Source organism: Caretta caretta, chromosome 14, assembly GCF_965140235.1.
Source record: "Caretta caretta isolate rCarCar2 chromosome 14, rCarCar1.hap1, whole genome shotgun sequence".
NCBI lineage: Eukaryota > Metazoa > Chordata > Testudines > Cheloniidae > Caretta > Caretta caretta.
The window spans coordinates 20,043,819-20,065,499 of record NC_134219.1 but is presented as its reverse complement, the minus strand read 5'-3'; the positions used below and the strand labels follow the sequence as shown (position 1 = coordinate 20,065,499).

Here is a 21,681-nt window from a genome sequence, read left to right as displayed (position 1 = left end):
TAGCTCACAAACATGTCTGGTAGTGGGGTTTAGGTGAATAAATCTTGCTATGTAAAAAATCTGGTCTTTCAACTGGCCTGTTTTATGTTACAGTTACAATCTGCATATTCCTAAAGAAACCCTTCCTAAATAAATACATGGTGGATTGCACTACAAATTGCACATATATTTTATCACATCAATATCCGCTCCATCGGGCATGGTGGCACGCGCCTATAATCCCAGCTACTTGGGAGGCTGAGGCTGGTGGATCACTCAGGGGTTCTGGGCTGCGGTGCACTATACTGATCAGATGTCCGGTGACACTGACAGCCTGGCCAGCAGGTGGCTGAAGGACGGGCTAAAACAACACAACTGATGTGTTGTGATCAGTGCTCTCTCTGTGGGCTGATAGACCAATCGATCAAGGTGAATATCAGCTCCCCCAAATACTGCATTACATTAAAATATTACAGCTTATCACAATACGTTCAGCATTGCAATAAGGTAAATGCTTCCTTCTTTATATACTGCACCATACCATAACTCTGTCTTTTCTGGGGGTTTTGTTGAAGGTATTTTCTTTCTTCCCCAATATCTTAAAACATTTACATGGTACAACTTTAGACAACTGTTCATACTTTGAAAGATCTGCTCAGTGCACATTGTTTCAACTAACTCCTTTATGAGAGAAAGATTACCTGTCATTCAGCAGGTTATCCTCAAAGACCTGTAGCAATGTCTCACAAAAGTTATTCATGGCGCCTAGATCATTTTGGATTTTCTTCATATAGTCAAACAAGCTCTGTGCAGAGTACCTGACCTATAAAAGAGAAATATTTCAAGTGAAGCAGTGTGCAAAACACACCTGGCTGTGGCTGAAATAAATTAAAAAGATTTAAACATCCATGAACTGGACATGAATATGTTCATTCCTGATCATGTGAGCCTCACATGTTTACCATGATTAGATACTCCTTTACATCATATCCAAGAGTGACTGAGTGTACAAATTCACTGCCAGGATTTGACAGGAAGACAGCTATTTCACTTTCCATTTAAACAATATTGTTTTTTCAAGTTAAAGTTTTGCCACTGTAGGAGCTTGAACTAAAAGGGGAAAAAAAAGATTCAGTAAAGGGTTCACATGTAGACCAAAATAACCTAGAAAACCCATTGTGCTTCTATACTTCAAACTTGTGCACAGCTAACCTGCACAGAAATCAATGGCAGATATGCATGTGCATTGGAGCATCAGGACTATAGCGTTTTAAACATTTATCAGACGGAATTAGTTTTCAAATACTTCAACCAATATGTAAATAACACTTTTCTATAATGTATTTTAATAAGTTTTAACAGTAGTATACAACACACTATATAAATAGCATACCACAGTTCCCCCAAACTAGCAGTAGTTGGACTACCTACATATAGATGTCATTCAAATAAGTACATCATTACTGAGGTATGCTGAATTTCAAAACCCATAATCAAGCTTTGATGGCACCTAGGAGTAGATGTTTGTAAAAGCCAATTGTCCTCAAAGAAAATTTGAACTAAATTGAGTAAATATTGTACTTTCATACATCAAAAGTAATTTAAAGGAGTTTCTTCACATGCTGAAATTATGCTGCATATTTATGTTTATGGTCTTCAGAGTATATAAAAAGATTTAAGGTACAAGACATTTACTGAAAAATTCAATACCTAATGAATTATTTTATACTACATTATAAAAAAATATTTCCACTGACTTTTTGCAAAGGAAAGAAATGATACACAATTGCAAACAGTTCTCCTTTCTTTGAGTAAAATAAAATTTTAATAAATCAAGCACTTTCCCTATCCAAATATTGCAGAGGGTTGACATGAAGAAATCTGTAAAGTCTCATGGAAATATTTCAGAAAGCATGTGTCTAACCATACATTTTTTTGCCACATTCCTAATTTATATTTCATACTGACTAATTTCCAGCTGTCTCAGATTACCACCATAATTTTGAAGAGAGCCAAGTCCCCAGATGTTTTTCCCTGAAAGTCTCAAAAAATTAACAATGCAGTTCCACAGAAATGTCATTAAAAGACAACAGTGAGCAGAGTCAATATAAGCATGTAGAATAAGCTAACAAAACAGAGAAATGCATGGAATAGGACTCCATAGAAATGGGGGAGGGCAGATTATGAAATGCACATGAACACATCTCAAAGATTTACAGTTTTTATAGGACAGGGGTTCTCAAACTGGCGGTCGGGACCCCTCAGGGGGTCACAAGCTGTCAACCTCCACCCCAAACTCCACTTTGCCTTCAGCATTTATAATGGTGTTAACTATATTAAAAAGTGTTTTTAATTTATAAGGGGGGGTCGCACTCAGAGGCTTGCTACGTGAAAGGGGTCACCAATACAGAAGTTTGAGAACCACTGCTATAGGATAAGTACCATTCATTCTTCTCTGACAGGTTTCAGAGTAGCAGCTGTGTTAGTCTGTATCCGCAAAAAGAACAGGAGTACTTGTGGCACCTTAGAGACTAACAAATTTATTTGAGCATAAGCTTTCGTGGGCTACAGCCCATCTCATCGGATGCATAGAATGGAACATATAGTAAGAAGATATATATATATATATATATATATATTTATATACACACACACACACACACACAAATACAGAGAACTTCCACAACTTCCACCTTCTCTGTATGTAAATATATATCTTCTTACAATATGTTTAATTCTGTGCATCGGATGAAGTGGGCTGTAGCCCACAAAAGCTTATGCGCTAATAAATTTGTTAGTCTCTAAGGTGCCACAAGTCCTCCTGTTCTTTCTTCTTTGAATAATTGTCCTCATAGATTCCATTCTTGGTAACTAACAAACAGTAAAGTGTTTGCTTGGAGGTGGGTAGGAGGAGTCCCCTTTAAACAATGAAAAGAAAACTGGGAAGTGATGGTTCACATGGAACTCAGACCAGAGACAACGCTGGGCAGAAATTTGGGATAAGGCCTGAGAGTGACTGTCCCTTATGAAACTGCGTAAGAGGGACTCACCACGAGAGTCTGAGTCTCCCCTATCGTTCGAGCTGATGTAATGGCTACTAAAAAAGACTGTCTTCATCAAAAGTGGTAAAAGTGGTAAAGGTACACATACATACCAAAAGAATCTAAAAATAAATGAGCATTTTACAGTTTTATCAGAGTTGCTCCAATTTACAATTTTCATATCACTGATATATATACATTTCATTGCACAGATAAAGACCTATTCACAGAATCAGAACGTTCCTGCACATGTGCAGGAAGGAGATGAAATGTACATTAGGGTATGTTATGCTCAATAAATAGCACTGTTCCTGGCTCATTTCAAATCCTGACATATTTACTATACTTAAGTGGCAGCAGGGTGTTTTCCTTAGAACTAAAAAATAATAAAGTCTAGTAGTTAGCACAAGTGAGCCCATGTCTGCATGGTCCTGCTCACAATACTTCTTTTAATACTCCCAATCTTCAAAGGCAAATAACCCTTCTGAAGTTCTATGTCAGTGACATTTAATGTAAACTAATAAACAATTCACAGTACTTTCTTTTAAAAGGTGTCTGAAATCAGTCTCAAATGTATTCTGCTTGATAACAAACTTGCAAATTCAGAATATAGACCCATGGACCCACTCTTGCAAACTTTTCTAAACCAGTGGACTACTTGCCAGTGTAAAGGATTCTCTTCTGATTATGGGTTGCAGTGTAAGGCAGCATAATTGGATAATGTAGAACCACACTTATTTTCTCAAATTTCAAACCATCTAAATATGTCCTTGCATTTTAATTTAGTAAGGCAACTAAGACAAAACTGTTCAAAGAAGCAGCAGTTTTTCCAAAGCAGCACAAGAAGTCACTACAGTGTTTGGCAAGCTCTGAGTCTATTTCAGAACTTTACTTTTGAGAAAGATTAATGCTCCTACACACGATAGATTCTGTGCATACAGAACACTTACATAAATCTGGTGTGGTTACAATTTTTATGTTTTGTCATTTGACTCATTAACTCACTTAATAGCTAGACAGATCCAGCAATGGCTGGTATAAATCTTATTGCTGTACTTCAGCACAGCTCTCTAGAATTGTTTTATATTTGTGGCCAGGCAAAAACCTGCAGTCCTCCAATGAGACTGTCTTACAAAATAGTATCTTCTTGAAGATATCATGTCTTTACTTATTAAACATCTATAACATTTCACACTGTATTTTTTTATTTGTACTGAACAAATCCCAGGAGGACATTCTGTGATTTAGTGTAGACTGATATAATACAATATAATAATCATGTAACATCATCATGCAATATGTCTCAGAAGCACTGATCACGCAACATGCTTGAAATTACAGTTTGAATCTTCTAATAGTATAACTGGCTTATGATAATGCATAGTTCTTATGGTTACGTAACAGAAAACTTCCTGATGTATGAGGTCTTGAGAACATCAGGAAGTTTTCTGTTACGTAGCCATAAGAAATATGCATTATCATAAGCCAGTTATACTATTAGAAGATTCTTTTCTAAAAAATATCCTTTGAAACAAAAGAATGCTGCAGAATGCCAAAACTCAAACCCCAAATGACAACTACTTTTTCAGATTACTTGAAATACTTGGACTAAAATTATTTCAAAAGAAAACATCTGCTATCAAAATGCTTCTGAGTGAGACATATTCCACACAGTTCCTCTAAGCCGACTTCTTTACTTTTCAAAAAATGAAACTGTACCCTGTCTGCTCTATATGACGAATGTTACATGCTAATGCCATATTTTGTTGTGCTCGTTTCTGCTACTGACAGAGAGAGAACAAACTTTTTTCAGTCTTAGAGAAACTCCCTTTTGGAAATCAAGCAAAAATATCAAAAGTCTCAAAACATCCCCATCTTCACTCTCTATAAAGCTATTACACATAAGAAATAGTCTCGATTTCCTTTCCCATCAAGAGTCTCCTCAACTTGTGCTCACAAATAATTGATGGAAGTTAAAGTGAAGTTTTGCTACCCCTACCTACATATGAACACAGCACGCACACGGGCGCGCGTGCACACACTCTGTGTCTGTGTGTGTGTCTCTGTGTCTTGGGAGGAGCCATTTGAGTTAGTGGGAGAAATTCGTTGTCTACCTGTTTACTCTTGAGAACAGAGAAGCACCAGTCCAGGTGAATGGCTGCTTCAGAAGCACCCCTGCCAATGACTTTGGTGTACTGAAATACAAAAGCACCAAGAAGAGCCAAACAGGTGGCTTCTAAAGACCTGCCACCTTCTTTCCTAACTAGGGCAGAAGCTAAAAAGTAGCACACTCCCATAGTTACCAACCACGCTTTTACTAAGAAGACAGGATTACAGTAGTTTCCTCAACTTCACCCTACCACTCTTCTCATCTCCCTGCTGCTTTGCTCATTGCCCCATCTCCTCCACATCACAGAGAGGTTATTTAGACACAGGAGGTAGGAGCTTCTTGGAACTCTCCTTTGCTTAGTTTTTTCATCTCTGGAGCTACAGGCAGAGTAGCATAAGTAGTTACATGGAACTAATATGCCCTCCTCGAGTTGTCTCACCCCAGAGACCTACCCCACAGGTTGGAAATCACTACCTTAATAAGAAATCTTAAAAACTTTGTGTAAAGAACTCATGGATGAGCTGATATTTTTCATTGTCAAATATACCTTACTGATAAATTAAGCATGTTCTTACCCTTTCAAATATGGCATTCTGAAGCCAGAACCCCCTCATTAGAAATGTGACTTTCATTCACAGCATACTGAAGTTATTACACTTGGACCCTTGAAACACAGGGAAAAGTGGAACATGCAACATTACACCGGCTGAATATTTAATAACTCTGATGATGAGCTGTGCACTTGTTTGAACATTTTACAGCGGGAGTTTCCAGGTGTTTCATGATTCTACCAGGAAACTGTATTTATAGCAACATTTTCTGGGAAGACAGAAGTCTCCTCTTTACAGTGTATACGCTGAATTAACTAAATTTTCACTGACTGATCTCTCATCTCAAAAAATCTCATGGACTAAAACTTCAAGCTCATAAAAATTATTTAGGCACAACCTGCAGTCACAAAGCAGTTTGAGAACCACACATAACTGCAAAAGAAACACACCAAGACTGAACACACAGTTATTCATTCTACACATAGAAAAAAGTAGCCCCATAATTGCAATGAAGGATTCCTGAAATTGAAAAATATTTAAAACTGTTTCACATAACTGGAATAATAAGGTATTGACCCTATATAATCTTAGACTGGGTCAAGGGTAATAATCTTATGTAGGATCCAAAGCTAAATATTGACCTTCTTTTGCATTTAAAAGAAACACTATGACACAGTGGAGAAGATTAATTCAGTAATAGGAGGGAAGGGGAAAGCCTTCCGAGTACATTTCCCTAGAGTTCATTTCCATAAAGCATACATGAAGGCTAAATAGATTATTTTTGCCTGTTTTTAAACATTGACTGGACCTTTAAGTATTCAAGATGCAAAGTGTTTTGAACTACGTTTATAGCATCTTTGTACCTACAAACAAGACCATGCCTGTATCTTATTCTTTGAAATACATCCTGAATTGAAAAAAACTGTTCCATTTCAATCCTGGATAGTGACCTGATAAGTAGGACAAATTAAAGCATTTGCTGCTGCTGCAATTGCTGCTGTTCAACTGCAATGAAAGTAAACATTACACTGTGTTAACACATGCACGGCATCATTCTGCTTTAAACCAGGCTGATTATTTTGACGTTCTTAGAATCATTTAAGGCAAATTACATATGGTTGTAAATCATGTTTTTTTTCTAAAGTTTGACAGATTGACAGAGCCAGAAGAGTACCCAGAAGTTACCTACTACAGGACAGACCCAACAAAGAAAATAACAGAACGCCACTAGCCATCACCTTCAGCCTCCAACTAAAACCTCTCCAACGCATCATCAAGGATCTACAACCTATCCTGAAGGACGACCCAGCACTCTCACAGATCTTGGGAGACAGGCCAGTCCTTGCTTATAGACAGCCCCCCAACCTGAAGCAAATACTCACCAGCAACCACACACCACACACCACAACCACTAACCCAGGAACCTATCCTTGCAACAAAGCCCGTTGCCAACTGTGTCCACATATCTATTCAGGGGACACCACCATAGGGCCTAATCACATCAGCCACACTATCAGAGGCTCATTCACCTGCACATCTACCAATGTGATATATGCCATCATGTGCCAGCAATGCCCCTCTGCCATGTACATTGGCCAAACTGGACAGTCTCTACGTAAAAGAATAAATGGACACAAATCAGACGTCAGGAATTATAACATTCAAAAACCAGTCGGAGAACACTTCAGTCTCTTTGGTCACTTGATTACAGACCTAAAAGTGGCAATTCTTCAACAAAAAACTTCAAAAACAGACTCCAACGAGAGACTGCTGAATTGGAATTAATTTACAAACTGGATACAGTTAACTTAGGCTTGAATAAAGACTGGGAGCGGATGAGTCATTACACAAAGTAAAACAATTTCCTCATGTTTATTCCCCCCGCTGTTCCTCAGACGTTCTTGTCAACTGCTGGAAATGGCCCACCTGGATTATCACTACAAAAGGCTCCCCCCCCCCCCCCCCGCTCTCTCCTGCTGGTAATAGCTCACCTTAAGTGATCACCCTCATTACAGTGTGTATGGTAACACCCATTGTTTCATGTTCCCTATGTATATAAATCTCCCCACTGTATTTTCCACTGAATGCATCCGATGAAGTGAGCTGTAGCTCACGAAAGCTTATGCTCAAATAAATTGGTTAGTCTCTAAGGTGCCACAAGTCCTCCTCTTCTTTTTGTGGATACAGACTAACACGGCTGCTACTCTGAAACCTGTTTTTCTGAAGTGTTACCTTCCCTAAGCATTTTCATCTGACTAACCAAAAGGCCCGTGGATACCATATTACACCAGGGTTCAATTTTTTAAAAAAAAACTTCCCATAGGATCAAAATTTGCTATCAAGGTCCTCCAGCCTGACAAACTTTCTTCTACCTCTCAGTTTTCCCTAGTTTGCCTTACACCCAAACTCAAGAAGAAACCCAAGTTATTTCTTTTCCTCTTCCCCTTGTCATCCCAGAACTTCAGCCTTCTTGGTAATATGCCATTCTACCTAGAAAGCCCTCTCTGTCTTATTACCTGCTCCCTGTCAAACCTATCCACTGCTGAGCAACATCTCTTAATGTGGCTGCCTGGTCTTTATAACAACAGTGCTAGGGAGACTCAGGCTCAGCTCCTCTCCCCTCAATCTCTAAAGCTAATGCAAGCACATGTACTTGCCACTACATTTAAAGATGGAGCGAACACACACAAAAACTACATAAAACAGTGCTGTCCACCTTCACAAGTATGGAAGCCACCCAGAAAGGTATACTCAGCATTGAGATAACTGGCTCACTCATATAAAGTAGCTGCTGGTTGTCTGAAACCTTGTACATACTTCATTGAACATCCAATCATCCTTATGAAAAGCATAGATTTGGGTTATAGTCAGTTACCTTACTGCAGCGGCTTCATTCATGTAACCAATCACCTATTCCCAATATTTTCTAGCAATCATTCATGAACTCATTATCTGCTCAGTTATGTTACTATTACACTCATCATCTCTGTTCTCCACTTGGTAGGCATTCCTCCTTTAGTACAGCCTAGGGAAGTTGTGGAAGCGCCTTCACCCAAGGTTTTCAAAAGAGGCTGGATAGCCATCTGTCTTGGATGGTTTAGACACAAAAACTCTAGTTAGACCAGATGACCCTTGCAGTCCCTTCTAACTCCCTATGGATCTATGATCCTCCTTTACTGTACTACCAGAAACCTATACAGATGAAAGAAAGATTACCTACTTTGTACAGTAACTGGAGTTTTTCTAGATGTTGTGTCCATGTCGGTGCTCCACATCCAATGTGTGTGCCCATGCCCTCTTGAGTCAGGACTTTGTCAGCAGTGTCCATGAGTCTGCACCTGCACACCCAGCACTTTGTGATCCAGTATGAGAGTACATAGGGAGGGACAGACCCACCACTGCCTCAGTTCCTTCTTAGTCACCAAGTCCAGAGAGAATGATGGCAGATATTGCAGCACCCATAGGGACAAAACATCTTACTCCAGTTATTGTACAGGTAAATAACCTCTCCTCCTCCTCCAAGTTATTGTCCCTGTGACTGTTCCATGTCAGGAGATTCCTGAGCAGTACATCAATATGGAGGAGGATGCTGAGGAGGCAGATTCAGAATCGATCATAGAACAGTCTCACCAAAGGCCATGTCTGTTCGACAAGCACACACAACAACACAGTCTTGGGAAAACGTGCACCTAAGACCAGGTGGCAGCCTTACAAATGTCTGAGATGAATAACGTTCCTCAGTAAGGCAAAGAGGTAGATTGAGACCTGGTGGAATAGGCAATCACCCTAGGTGGAGGATGCATATCCCAAGACATCATATCAGGTTAAGATGCATCCTGAAACCCATTTTGACAGTCTTTTGGTGGAAACGAGTTGACCTTTCATTCTTTCCACAATGGATATAAAGATTCTAGGAGAAGCTCTGCCAGACTCAGTCATATCAAAGTAAAAGGCAAGATCTCTTCTTACATTCAGTATGGAGATTAGCTGCCTTTCTCAAGGAGTGAGGCGTGGAGTAAAACACCAGTAGGTGAACGTCTTGATTAATATGAAATGTTGATAGAACTTCAGGTAGAAAGCAAGGATGGGGACACAATGTCATCTTATTGCAACAGAACACCATATACCATGGGTCAACCATAAGAGCTCCTAGTTCTACTACTCTTTTGGCTAAAGTGATGACTATGAGCAACAAGGTCTTAAAGGACAAATGAAGAAGGAACAATTTCCCATTGTTCAAATGAGGTGTTTTCAAGGGCATCGAGGACTAAGTGGAGGTCCCATTGTGGAATAGTTCTTTGACGGGAGGAAAAAGATTAAACATATCCTTAATTAATCTCTCAGTGGTGGAGTGAGTGAAGACTGAAAACCTTTGAAAGGTTGTAATGGCAGCCAGGTGAACCTTAACTGAGTTCAGAGATAAACCCATGTTTTTTAAATGTAGCAGGTAATCGAGAAAGTGCATGAGGAGACTCAAGAGAAGATATGAATTGTTAGGAACACTATGATTTGAAACACTTCCACTTCTGCAGGTAAACTGTCCTTGTGATTCAACAGAATTTTAAAGTACCTCTGCAGAGCAATCCCATTCTATGCCAGCATGCCATCGAGGAGCCTGGCCTTAAGGTGTTGCGACAAGAGGTTCAGGTGGATCTTGGAGCAGATGGTCTATTGTTAGAGGGAGGTGAAGAGACGATCACAAAGAGAGGCAGACCACATCTGGGAACTGTACTTATCTTGGCCAAGATGGAGCCATGAGGATGGCCACCAATCTCGCCTGTTTCAATTTGTCCATGATCTTGAGAAGCAGCAGCATTGAGAGGTAAGCATACAGTAGGGCATGAGGCCAAGTGGTAAGGAGGGTGTCTCCCAATGAGTTGTGACCATGACATCCCTTTGAACGGAACACTGACAGCCGCAGAGGATGAAGCTATGTCAGTCACATCGAGTGAGGCCTTATGGGAAGCCTTGGCAATCGTCTGGCGTTTTCCAATGAGAACCTGAAACTGTTCCCTCTGATCTTGTGGCACATGTTCAATAAAATGAGAAAACCTGCATAATTTGTTTTGTCATATTTTGCCATCAATACCTGATACTTGGCCATTCAGAATTGTAAAGTGACTAACTAGGGAGTAGCTTTTGTGGCCGAGAAGGACCAGGTGTTTAAGCTCCTCATCAGAAGGTGTTGATCTAGACCAATACTGTCTATTTCTTTCACTGACAGTATGAATGACCAAGTTAGGAGTAGGATGGGAGAAAAGAAAGTCCAAAGCCCTGGCCAGGATATAGTTGTTTTTAATCATCCCACTTACAGGTGGTGTTTGCCACACCATATGGCCTGGCAACAACAAAGCATCATTGATAGGCAAAACAATTTTGCCCTTTGGAAAGTGTGTAGAATGTCCAGCAAAGAATGTTGAGATTCCTGTAACTCCTCCATCGGGGACCTGTAAGGCCTCTCTGATCCTTTTCATGAGGTCTTGAAAGGCCTTGAAATCATTCATGTAGGGCTGGGGCGGCATAAGAGCCTCATCTGGAGAGAAGGCAGTTTTGTGAGGTGGTGTCTCCTCTTCTGCAACTTGCTCCTACTCTTTGGGGATTCTTCTGCAGAAAGGGAGCCACTGCTGGTGTTCTTGGTGGGACCTCTTATGTGAGGACACCCTGTAGAACTGTTCACCATAAGGGACCCAAAGGTTCCAAAACACCCACTGTGGTGAGACATAAGAAAGGGGGCAAGACCCCAAGGCTGCTCTTGCCAGGCTGACAGGCCAGTCATCTGTTGGGGGGGATTTTCTTTGGGATGCACCTCAAGAGCGAGAAGCTGGAAGGGAAAGGTGGTGGAATCCTGTACCAACACATCTGAGTCAGAAGAAGCATCTTCACCTACATCCAGAGGAGCAGCAAGAAGTGTCAATACCCAGAGGTTAGTGAGGTATCAGTAACTGGTGGTCAAGCATTTGTGCAAGAATGTAGAAGAACCAGAGGGTAAGCTTGCTCTGAAGTTAAGTCAGTACCAGTGGGAAACTTCTCTCGGTACCACTTAGTGAAGGGGATTCGGGCTCTTTCAGGATTTGGAGATCCCTGAGAGAGGAACCTGGACAGTACTGGGGAATCTGGATAGTGTTCCTCAGGAGTCTACATGTTGGGAGGTACCAGGGAAAGACAGAAGGGCAGTCCATGCTCTCTTTACCATAGCCTGAGGGGGACGGTATGAGGATCATTACTTTGATCTTCGAGAAATCCTTGTGCTTAGAAGGTACCAATTCCAGTACCACCACTGATACTGCTTGAGATTGCTTGCTCTGAGGTTTCTCATATGCAATATGCTAGAGGTCTTTTTAGGTGGTACAAGAGATACCAAGCGTCAGTGGTACGCATATCGGGGTGCAAAGTGTCCTTGTTCCAAAGTCAAGAACGTGACTTTCCCCTTCTTTTGGTCTCTCTTTCAGGAGAATGAAGTCTATTTTCTTTTTAGTCTTGAAGATTTTGTAGAGTCCCAGGGTCTTTGCTTACCAGAGCACTGGAGCAGACTGCATGCCTGAGGCTGATATAATGGGGCGGGGGTAGGGAGATCTCAGAAAGCACTCAAAGCAGTAGTTTCAGTGTGTCCTCTCAGTTTTCTGGGTGTGCTTTTGAATCTGGGGCAAACCTGGCACTTGAAGAGGACGTGAGTCTCTCCAGAGCAGCTACAATGCCCATTGCTGAGAGGGAAGGTCTTGTGACAGGTCCGACAGAGTTTGGAGCCTGGGCTCTTGGACATAATCCCATAGGAAAGGCTTCAGATAAAGAGATCATCTGGAGCCTAGGCTCTGAGCAGGTGAAAAGGAAGCATGGAGCATGACCTAGGCACCCCTCCAGTCACACCCTATATACTATTGCAATGATTTTTGTATAAAATATGCCTTGTGAGGTATCATTTGACAAACACCACACTGGTCAATAACATCATTATAAAATATACATAACAATGCTGTGTGTAAAATTATGGATAAAATTATGCTTTAAAGTCCGTGACAAAAAAGTGTTTCAACCAGATATGTCAGGGGGATTTGATAAATACGTTTTCTTCAGACAATGGAAAGATGCTGACACCTCAAACAAGGTGTCCCCCAAATTCAACTGGCTATTCATTCATATCGGAGGTTGAAGTAGGAAAAGATAATTTTCATAGTAGCAACCACCATCAGAGGATAAACCAGCATGGAGCCTTATCTTCCAGACCTCATGGCTCCTTTACTAAGCAGAAAGTAATTCACTTTATATAGAGGTACCCTTCAGAGAATACATCTCAAAGGTTCATTGAACTATAAAGAGAGGGGGAACAAACACCTAAATTATCCTACACCTTAAGGAGACAAAGAAACCAAGCGATTTGACCTCTGTGAACAGGTCCTAGTCAAGCCAGCCAGTAAAAAGCTGGTGGGTGAGAGAAAAAACATCTTGAACATCTTGCTAGATTAATTTTGTGTATGTTTTCACTTTTATTTGTTTGTAACCATTTTTGATTGTATCCCTTATACTTGAACTCAGTTAAAACCTCTGTTTGTCAATACATTTGTTTTATTATTAATCTAAACCAACCCAGTGCTGTGTTTGAACTGGAGTGATGGTTAACTCCAGCTAAGCAACAAGCAGCTGTGTTTTTATCTCTTTAAAGGAGCAATAGGCTTTATTACTTCTCTGGATGTTCCAGGAAAGGGCTGGACATTTCAAGGCAGACATTTCAGGATACTGGGGAAAGCGTTGGAGTCACCATGGCCAGGAGTAACCAAGGCTGGTGGTGACCAGAGTATGTGGCTCTGGTGTAACAAACAGGCTGCTGGAGTCAGACCAGCTGAACCAGGGCTGCTTAACACATACAGTCTCAGTGCATGCTTGTATGATGGCTGGGAGTGTCCAGACAGAGAGCTACAGAAGCAGAGCATTTTAAGGCACTCAGGGTTACAGGACAAGCAGTGACATCCTCTCACTGGTCTGGGTTGCACCCCATAACATGACATGGAGAACCCCTCGAGAGCATAAGCTGTGCTAAAATAAAATTGGAAAATAATAAAACCATAATTACATATGCCCTAAAAAAATACGCATTTCAACCACACCTATGCCTTTTAATTAAGAATTTGGAAGATAAGGCAAGTAGTAATGGCCTGAAGAGTAAATTTAGGATAGAATAATATTGTTAACAGAACGATAGTGGCAGAGGAATAGACTACCAAAAGCAAAGATAAATTTACTGTCTATGTGAATAATGTAGGGAATGCAAAAAAGAGGGTCAGACTAGATAGAATGTTTTTTTCCTGGTCATTGTATCTAGAATATGCTTTTTTAAAGAAATCCCAGAGATTGTTTCTGCTTTTGAGAGACATCCATCAAAGACACCAACCATACTGTCATCTCAGTGTCATTAAGGGTGAATCTCGGCCCCTTTGAAGTCAATGGCAGTTTTAGCATTGATTTCAATGGAGTATATCATCCCAGCCACAAAGAGCAGAAGAGGACTTCCTCCAGTGCTCTTCAATGCCGTTGGTCAGATAGAGATGGACAATACTGAGTAATCTCCTTTAGGTCTGACTGCACTACCTACCTGTGTGACATTCCTAGTTTCTGCGAGCCGAAGGAGTGAGTCACAGGTGTCCTCACTCCTTGTCTCCTGCACACTCAATGGACCAAGAACATATTTATGAATAAAGTGAATATGCTTCCCAGACAACTTTTAAAAGCTTGTGATTGGAATTCACCAATAAAAGTTCTACAGTGTTCACTGAAACAAAGTATGGATTTTAATCAGCATGTAGTTATAGGGGATATAAACAACCTCTAGCCAATAAACAGCCTGTGCCCTGATATCTTACCGTTGTCTCTGTTAATCCACCGACAGACACCGTGAGACCCAGCAGTACATAATACTGATATGTTGTCAAACCCAAAAGCTGTGTGATTCGAGGGAAGGCTTGTGAGGGGGCATTCCAGTTTAAAGTTACAGCCTCTGACCTGTCCAGAGAAAAGAAAATTATCATGCGTTTGTATCTTAATATCTCTCTGCATAGAATCCGGGAATGCATCCTCATTGTGAGAAAGCATATGTAATGGAAGAAATACACTCAGAAGTGTATAAATCACCTTAATCATTGTTATTTCAGGATATGGGAAAAGTGCAATGAAAAATGAAGAGTACTTACCTTGTAGTAATTGATGTTCTTTGAGATGTGTGATCCCTATGAGTATTCACTGTGGGTGCACATCCACTCCATGTGCCTGAGACCAGAAGATTTTTCAGGAGCAGTGTTCACTGGTCCAAGCCTGCGCCCTACACCACCAGCCCAAGGGACTCTCCAGTTCCCGCCCTACCACAAATCAAGCATGATCTGAGCAGAGAGGAAGGAGTGTGGGTCGTGGAATACCCATAAGGACGACACATCTCAAGAACTCATTACTGTAAGGTAAGTAACCTTCATTTCTTCAAGTGCTGGTTCCTATACAGACATTCACTGTGGGTGAACCCCAAGCAATACTCATTAAGGAGAGTGTGAGGATATATGCTGCACCACCAATCACAAGATCACTAAACCAAAGGACACATCCAAGGATGAAGCTTGAACCAATTTTTCAATCATTTCTCAATCAGAGCAGCCAATAGTTGAGGTAGGGGAATATCAGACTGCCTTGCTGATGAACACTGGATGCTACAGGAGAGAGTACCTTTGTAAACGCTGTCAGGAGGCCAAAAGGAAGACCCCTGTACTGAAAGTGTTCCAGGCCCACCATAAAGCACAGGAATCACCAGTGTCCTAAATTAATGTCTATATGGAAGCAGGCATCCTTCAAATCAAGGGCTGAAAAGCAGTTGCCTTCATTTAAGGAGATGACTGAGGCCAAGATGGTTATCCTGAATCTTAAATGACATATGAAGACATTCAGCCATCTGAGGTCCAGGATAGGTTTCCAGTCCTCCTTTTTGGGAGCCAGGAAATATCTGGAGTAAAAGCTCTTGTCCCAGTGTTAAGGGTGACATAGTCTGTATCTCCTCAGGTGAATTAGGGAGTCACCCTCTTGTTTGAGAAATGTCTCGTGAAAAGGGTGCCTGAAGAGAGGTTTTGTAGAACGGGCAGAAAGGAATTCTACAGTGTACTCTGCCAAGATGGTTTCCAGATCCTATTTGCCAATGTGTTATGCTGCCACATCAGAAGGAAACAGCCCAGATGGCCACCGAAGGGTGCACTGAGTGGTTGAGTGGAGAAAGGTTGACTTCTTGGTGGGAGGCTGGGAGTGAAAGGAGGATGGTGGTGGAGTAATTCTGCCTCTGCACGGCATACTTTGGAATGTCTTACATGGTTCAAAGACCCTTTGATGATAGAAGAGCTGAGAGGTAGGATAGTTTCTATGAGAATATGGCCTAGAATATTTCCTCCGGGATGCAGGGGGATATATTCCCAAAGAGCTGAGCATGCCATGGACAGTCCTTAAGGCAATGGAGTAATTCACCAGTTCTCTAACTAAACAGATTTTTACCCTTGAAGGGGAGATTTTCCACTGTTGCCTAGACCTCTCTGGGGGACCCTGAGGATTGCAGCCATGAAGTCTGCTTATGATAACCAAAATCATCATGGAGCATGAGCTGTATTCACTGCACTGAGTGACGCTTTGGCAACTAGTTTCCTTTAATCAAGGATGGCCTGGGGTCTAAACTCCTGTGGCAGTTTGTTAGCGAATTATGACAGTTTATTGTAATTAGTAAAGTCATACTTGGACATTAATACCTAGTAATTCACTACACGGAAAAGGAGGCTGGCAGACAGGAAGTTCTTTCTGCCAAAGAGATCTAGCCTCTTGGTATCCTTGTCCAAAAAAGTGGAGCTAGATGGCATAATCTGTTACGTTCTGTGACAACCTGGGCCACGAGAGAGTTCAGATTACAATGGGAAAATTAATATTCCCCACCATTGGATGGAACAAAATACTTCTTTTCTGCCATTTTCAGGATGAGGTCAAATGTAGCTAGGGTGTACAAACCTTAAGAGGTCCAAATAGTGCCTATAATCATCTGGTGGTGAGGATGAGGCCAGTGTCATTTGCTCGTCTAGAGAGAAGGAAGAAAGAGCTGCTGGTGGACTGGCTGTTCTACTTCCTAACCCTAACCCAAAATACAACATGGTTTTACAAAAGGTAGATTGTACCAAAGCCAACCTTATCTCCTTCTTTGAGAAGGTAACAGATTTTTTAGATAAAGGAAATGCAGTGGATCTAATTTACCTAGATTTCAGTAAGGGCATTTGATACGGTTCCACACGGGGAATTATTTGCTAAATTGGAAAAGATGGGGATCAATATGAAAATCGAAAGGTGGATAAGGAACTGGTTAAAGGGGAGACTACAACAGGTCATACTGAAAGGTGAACTGTCAGGCTGGAGGGAGGTTACCAGTGGAGTTCCTCAAGGATCGGTTTTGGGACCAATCTTATTTAATCTTTTTATTACTGACCCTGGCACAAAAAGTGGGAATGTGCTAATAAAGTTTGCGGATGACACGAAGCTGGGAGGTATTGCCAATACAGAGAAGGACCGGGATATCATACAGGAAGATCTGGATGACCTTGTAAATTGGAGTAATAGTAATAGGATGAAATTTAATAGTGAAAAGTGCAAGGTCATGCATTTAGGGATTAGTAACAAGAATTTTTGTTATAAACTGGGGACGTATCACTTGGAAGTAACAGAGGAGAAGGACCTCGGAGTATTGGTTGATCACAGGATGACTATGAGCCGCCAATGTGATATGGCCATGAAAAAAGCTAATGTGGTCCTGGGATGCATTAGGAAAGGTATTTCCAGTAGAGATAAGGAGGTGTTAGTACCGTTATACAAGGCACCGGTGAGACCTCATCTGGAATATTGTGTGCTGTTCTGGTCTCCCATGTTTAAGAAGGATGAATTCAAACTGGAACAAGTACAGAGACGGGCTACTAGGATGATCCGAGGAATGGAAAACCTGTTTATGAAGTGAGCTGTAGCTCACGAAAGCTCATGCTCAAATAAATTGGTTAGTCTCTAAGGTGCCACAAGTACTCCTTTTCTTTCTGTCTTATGAAAGAAGACTCAAAGAGCTTGGCTTGTTTAGCCTAACCAAAAGAAGACTGAGGGGAGATATGATTGCTCTCTCTATATATATATATCAGAGGGCTAAATACCAGGGAGGGAGAGGAATTATTTAAGCTCAGTACCAATGGGGACACAAGAACAAATGGATATAAACTGGTCATCAGGAAGTTTAGACTTGAAATTAGATGAAGGTTTCTAACCATCAGAGGAGTGAAGTTCTGGAATAGCCTTCCAAGGGAAGCAGTGGAGGCAAAAAGACATATCTGGCTTCAAGACTAAGCTTGATATGTTTATGGAGGGGATGGTATGATGGGATAGCCTAATTTTGGCAATTCATTGATCTTTGACTATTAGCAGTAAATATGCCCAATGGCCTGTGATGGGACGCTAGACAGGGTGGGATCTGAGTTATTACAGAGAATTCTTTCCTGGATGTCTGGCTGGTGAGTCTTGCCTACATGCTCAGGGTTTAGCTGATCACCATATTTGGAGTTGGGAAGGAATTTCCCCCCAGAGCAGACTGGCAGAGGCCCTGGGGGTTTTTCACCTTCCTCTGCAGCGTGGGCACGGGTCACTTGCTGGAGGATTCTCTGCACCTTGAAGTCTTTAAACCACGATTTGAGGACTTCAATAGCTCAGACATAGGTCAGGGGTTTGTTACAGGAGTGGGTGGGTGAGATTCTGTGGCCTGCGTTGTGCACGAGGTCAGACTAGATGATCATAATGGTCCCTTCTGACAAAGTCTATGATTCCTTGAGGTACTCTGCATGAGGAGATTCGCTAGGCTCCTCCCTGGTAGGGGACCTCTATCCATTTTATTGTCCAGGGTCCTCATCATCAAGGGACCTACTGTAAGGGTCCCAGAGATTCCGTATGGCCAGTGGATAGGATTGTATAGGTATGACGGACAGACCCATGGAGTACCATTGGTCCCTAGGCTAATGTGCTCCACGGGGATGAGATGGGACCTGGAAGGCTCTGAAAGCCCTGTCAGGGGAGCTCCTGGTATTGCCGATTGTGATCATCGGAGGAATAAGAATCATCTGAGTCTACTGATGGAGCCAGTGGTACTACTCATAACACTCGGACTAGAGGAAGGAACTGGCAAGTGGCATACCAATGTCAGCACCTCTACTCCACAACTTGGGGCTGGTGAGTGACGTGACATCAGTGTACAGGTATCCCTGGACAAAACTGGATCTGAAAGGCTCAACAATTCTGGATCCATGTAGATTGCCAAGTCCTCAAGCAGGGAATATCAAGACTTATCAGGCGGAGGGTGAGAGAGGCTTGTAATGTAGGTGGATCTGCCGTTGCAGGCTTGGGTCCGGCAGTCTTCTTGCAATTCAGTACTGCTGCTACAGAAGCTGAACAGTTCCTTCTGTCCTTAGATGGTGCAAGGAATGATCCTGCCCCTTGTGTAGATGGTTTTGGAGTGTTCACTGCTCTTGGTATGGTCAGTGCTGGCACATGTTCTCCGTGAGCTCTAGACACACCTGTACCTGGGTGTGAAGTCTCATTTGGTACTGAGGGTAACAGAAGGGTGGAATCCCCCTCCCCCCACCAATAAAGAAAACTACCTAACACCAACAGCTAACTAAGAAAAAAAATTACATACATGAAATTCAGGTAGAAAAGCTAGCAGAAGCCTGGGACATTGGAGGGTTCGGTGTCAAACCATGAGCAGTAGAAAGGAACTGGAGAGTCCGTCTCCCCTGATGCCCTCGCTTCACAGCATAAGGAAGGCAGAGGGTGCAGACACAGACCAATAGACATTACTACAGAAAAACATCTTCTGGCTTCATGCACATCCACAGTGAATGCCCACTGGGACCAGCATTAAAAGAAGAACTTCAATCACTGCAATATCATTAAGGGTGCATCAAATTAAATCATATGACAAAACTAACACTTTTTGAGTTAAATGCCCATTTTATTTTATTTTGTCTATATTTCATAATTTTTATACATTCTTTCAATCCTTACCATATATTCAGCCACATACCGCAATTTCCAACTCCTCCTTAAATACTCTATAAAATCTCATTGTGCATTTGCATACAGTAGCTAAATTAAGTAAGTTTTGCTATCTACATTTTAAATTTCCATTGGCATAGAGCACCTCCTCCAATGGAATTGCCCGTAGAAAGAAATCCTAGTTTGCTTGGGCGTTTTTACACACTAATTTATTCATTACACTGACGTAGACCGGGAAGGATTTTCACAGACAGGTTCCAACCCACAAGCCCTCCTTAATAAATTAGAAGGTGATAAAGATCTAGATTACCTTGGAAATATCCTCTCCAATTCTTCCCGGTGGGGTATGTACGAAATCGGAGGGTTGTCAAAGTACAGAAGAGTGAGGAACACAGATCCTGCATGAGCACGAAATCTATCTATTTTTTCAGCCGATTGCTGGGCCACACAGCACATAAGCTGTTTACAGCTACAAATTAAGAGACAAAAAACTAATTCAATCCATCACATCACAATAAATAAATAAATGTACATACTTTAAACAGAAATTGCTTGAAATGGTTAAAAATAATTTCTTGCACCCATTGCACTATCTAAAATATTGAACTGTGGAATGGGATTGCTGTTTTATTCTATTTGACTTTTTATAGTGAACATTTAGATAATGCATGACATTACCTACTGTGGTAAAGAATCTTTAAGAACAGCCACAAGTTAATTTGTAAAACACCTCCAGATCCAAACAACTAGATGATAGTAATATTAACTATACCTTGCACTCACGTAGCACCTTCCATCCAGAAAGATACCAAGATGCTTTTTATGGACTGGATGTTGTATATGGATCACCAGTGAAATTCAGCCACCATTAAGTTTGGAATGTAGCAAAAACTCTGTTGTAACTGTTTAATTGAGTCATTACTTCACCTTTTTTATGTGTCTGTCCAACCCAACCTGTTTTTCTTCCCCTAACTCATGTATCTAGATTGTAAGTCCTTCAGGAAAGAGAACTCTCCCTTCTATGAGGCTCCACCATACCTTTGGGCATGGCACAAATTACAATAGTAGCAAATGAGAGAAACAAGACAGGTGAGGGTAATATCCTTTATTGGGTCGGCTTCGTTTGGTGGAAGAGACAAGCTTTCAAGCTTTACAGAGCTCTTCTTCAGATCTGGAAATAGTAACCAGTGTGTTACAGCTACATACAAGATGGGTCAGATAGTTAAGCACAAGGGGTTAAAACATGTTGCAGGAGACCACTTCAAATAAAGTGGGCAATTGACACCACTGCAGTCATAGGACAAAGGAGGGTTAGTGGGTTACAAATGCTGTAATGAGCCACAGAACCCGATATCATAACGAATGTGGAGAATTAGAAGAATTCTTCCACAACAAAGATACCACCACCCACAGCTACTACAATTAATGCCCCCCAACAATCATAAGAAAGAATGAATAATCTCATTGGACACCCCTACTGGACAAAACTACACAGCTGATCATTATATCAATTGCTTAGGGGGGAAAATCGACTGTGAAATCCTTAACAGAACATCACATCCACCACAATCTCTCCACTGTGGACGGGACAGCAATACAGTTCCTGAAATCCAGACATCAGATAATGATCAAACAGCACACAAAAGGGGGGAACCCATTGTAGTCTTCAATTATGACATCAGTGAGGTCAACTGACAACTGTCAGACACCACGTACTATAAAGAACTCCACCTCATACCACAATTCACCCAGGAATATCAAATCCTTCCCAAAACTTCAAGAGAAACTCTACAACCTCATCCCCCAAAAACCCAACCCAGGGACCTTCTACATGCTTCCCAAGATACACAAACAAGAGAACCCAGGCAAACCCATTATGTCTGTCCATGGCTCTCTTTCTGAAGTAATATTAGGACTCTCAGAAACC

At 41.4% G+C, this 21,681-nt stretch overlaps 1 protein-coding gene across 10 annotated transcripts in view; it reads right to left on the bottom strand.

Moving 5' to 3' along the window:
* Nucleotides 1-21,681, bottom strand: part of TBCD (tubulin folding cofactor D) — a 261,750-nt gene that overhangs the window by 28,503 nt on the left and 211,566 nt on the right. For all 10 annotated transcript variants that reach the window (XM_048817354.2, XM_048817360.2, XM_075119355.1 and 7 more), the window contains 3 exons: nt 20,065-20,223; nt 14,534-14,672; nt 681-802 (listed from right to left, as the gene is read on the bottom strand). In XM_048817354.2, the coding sequence (XP_048673311.2) occupies nt 681-802; nt 14,534-14,672; nt 20,065-20,223 (420 nt within the window). The remainder of the gene's footprint in view (nt 1-680; nt 803-14,533; nt 14,673-20,064; nt 20,224-21,681) is intronic.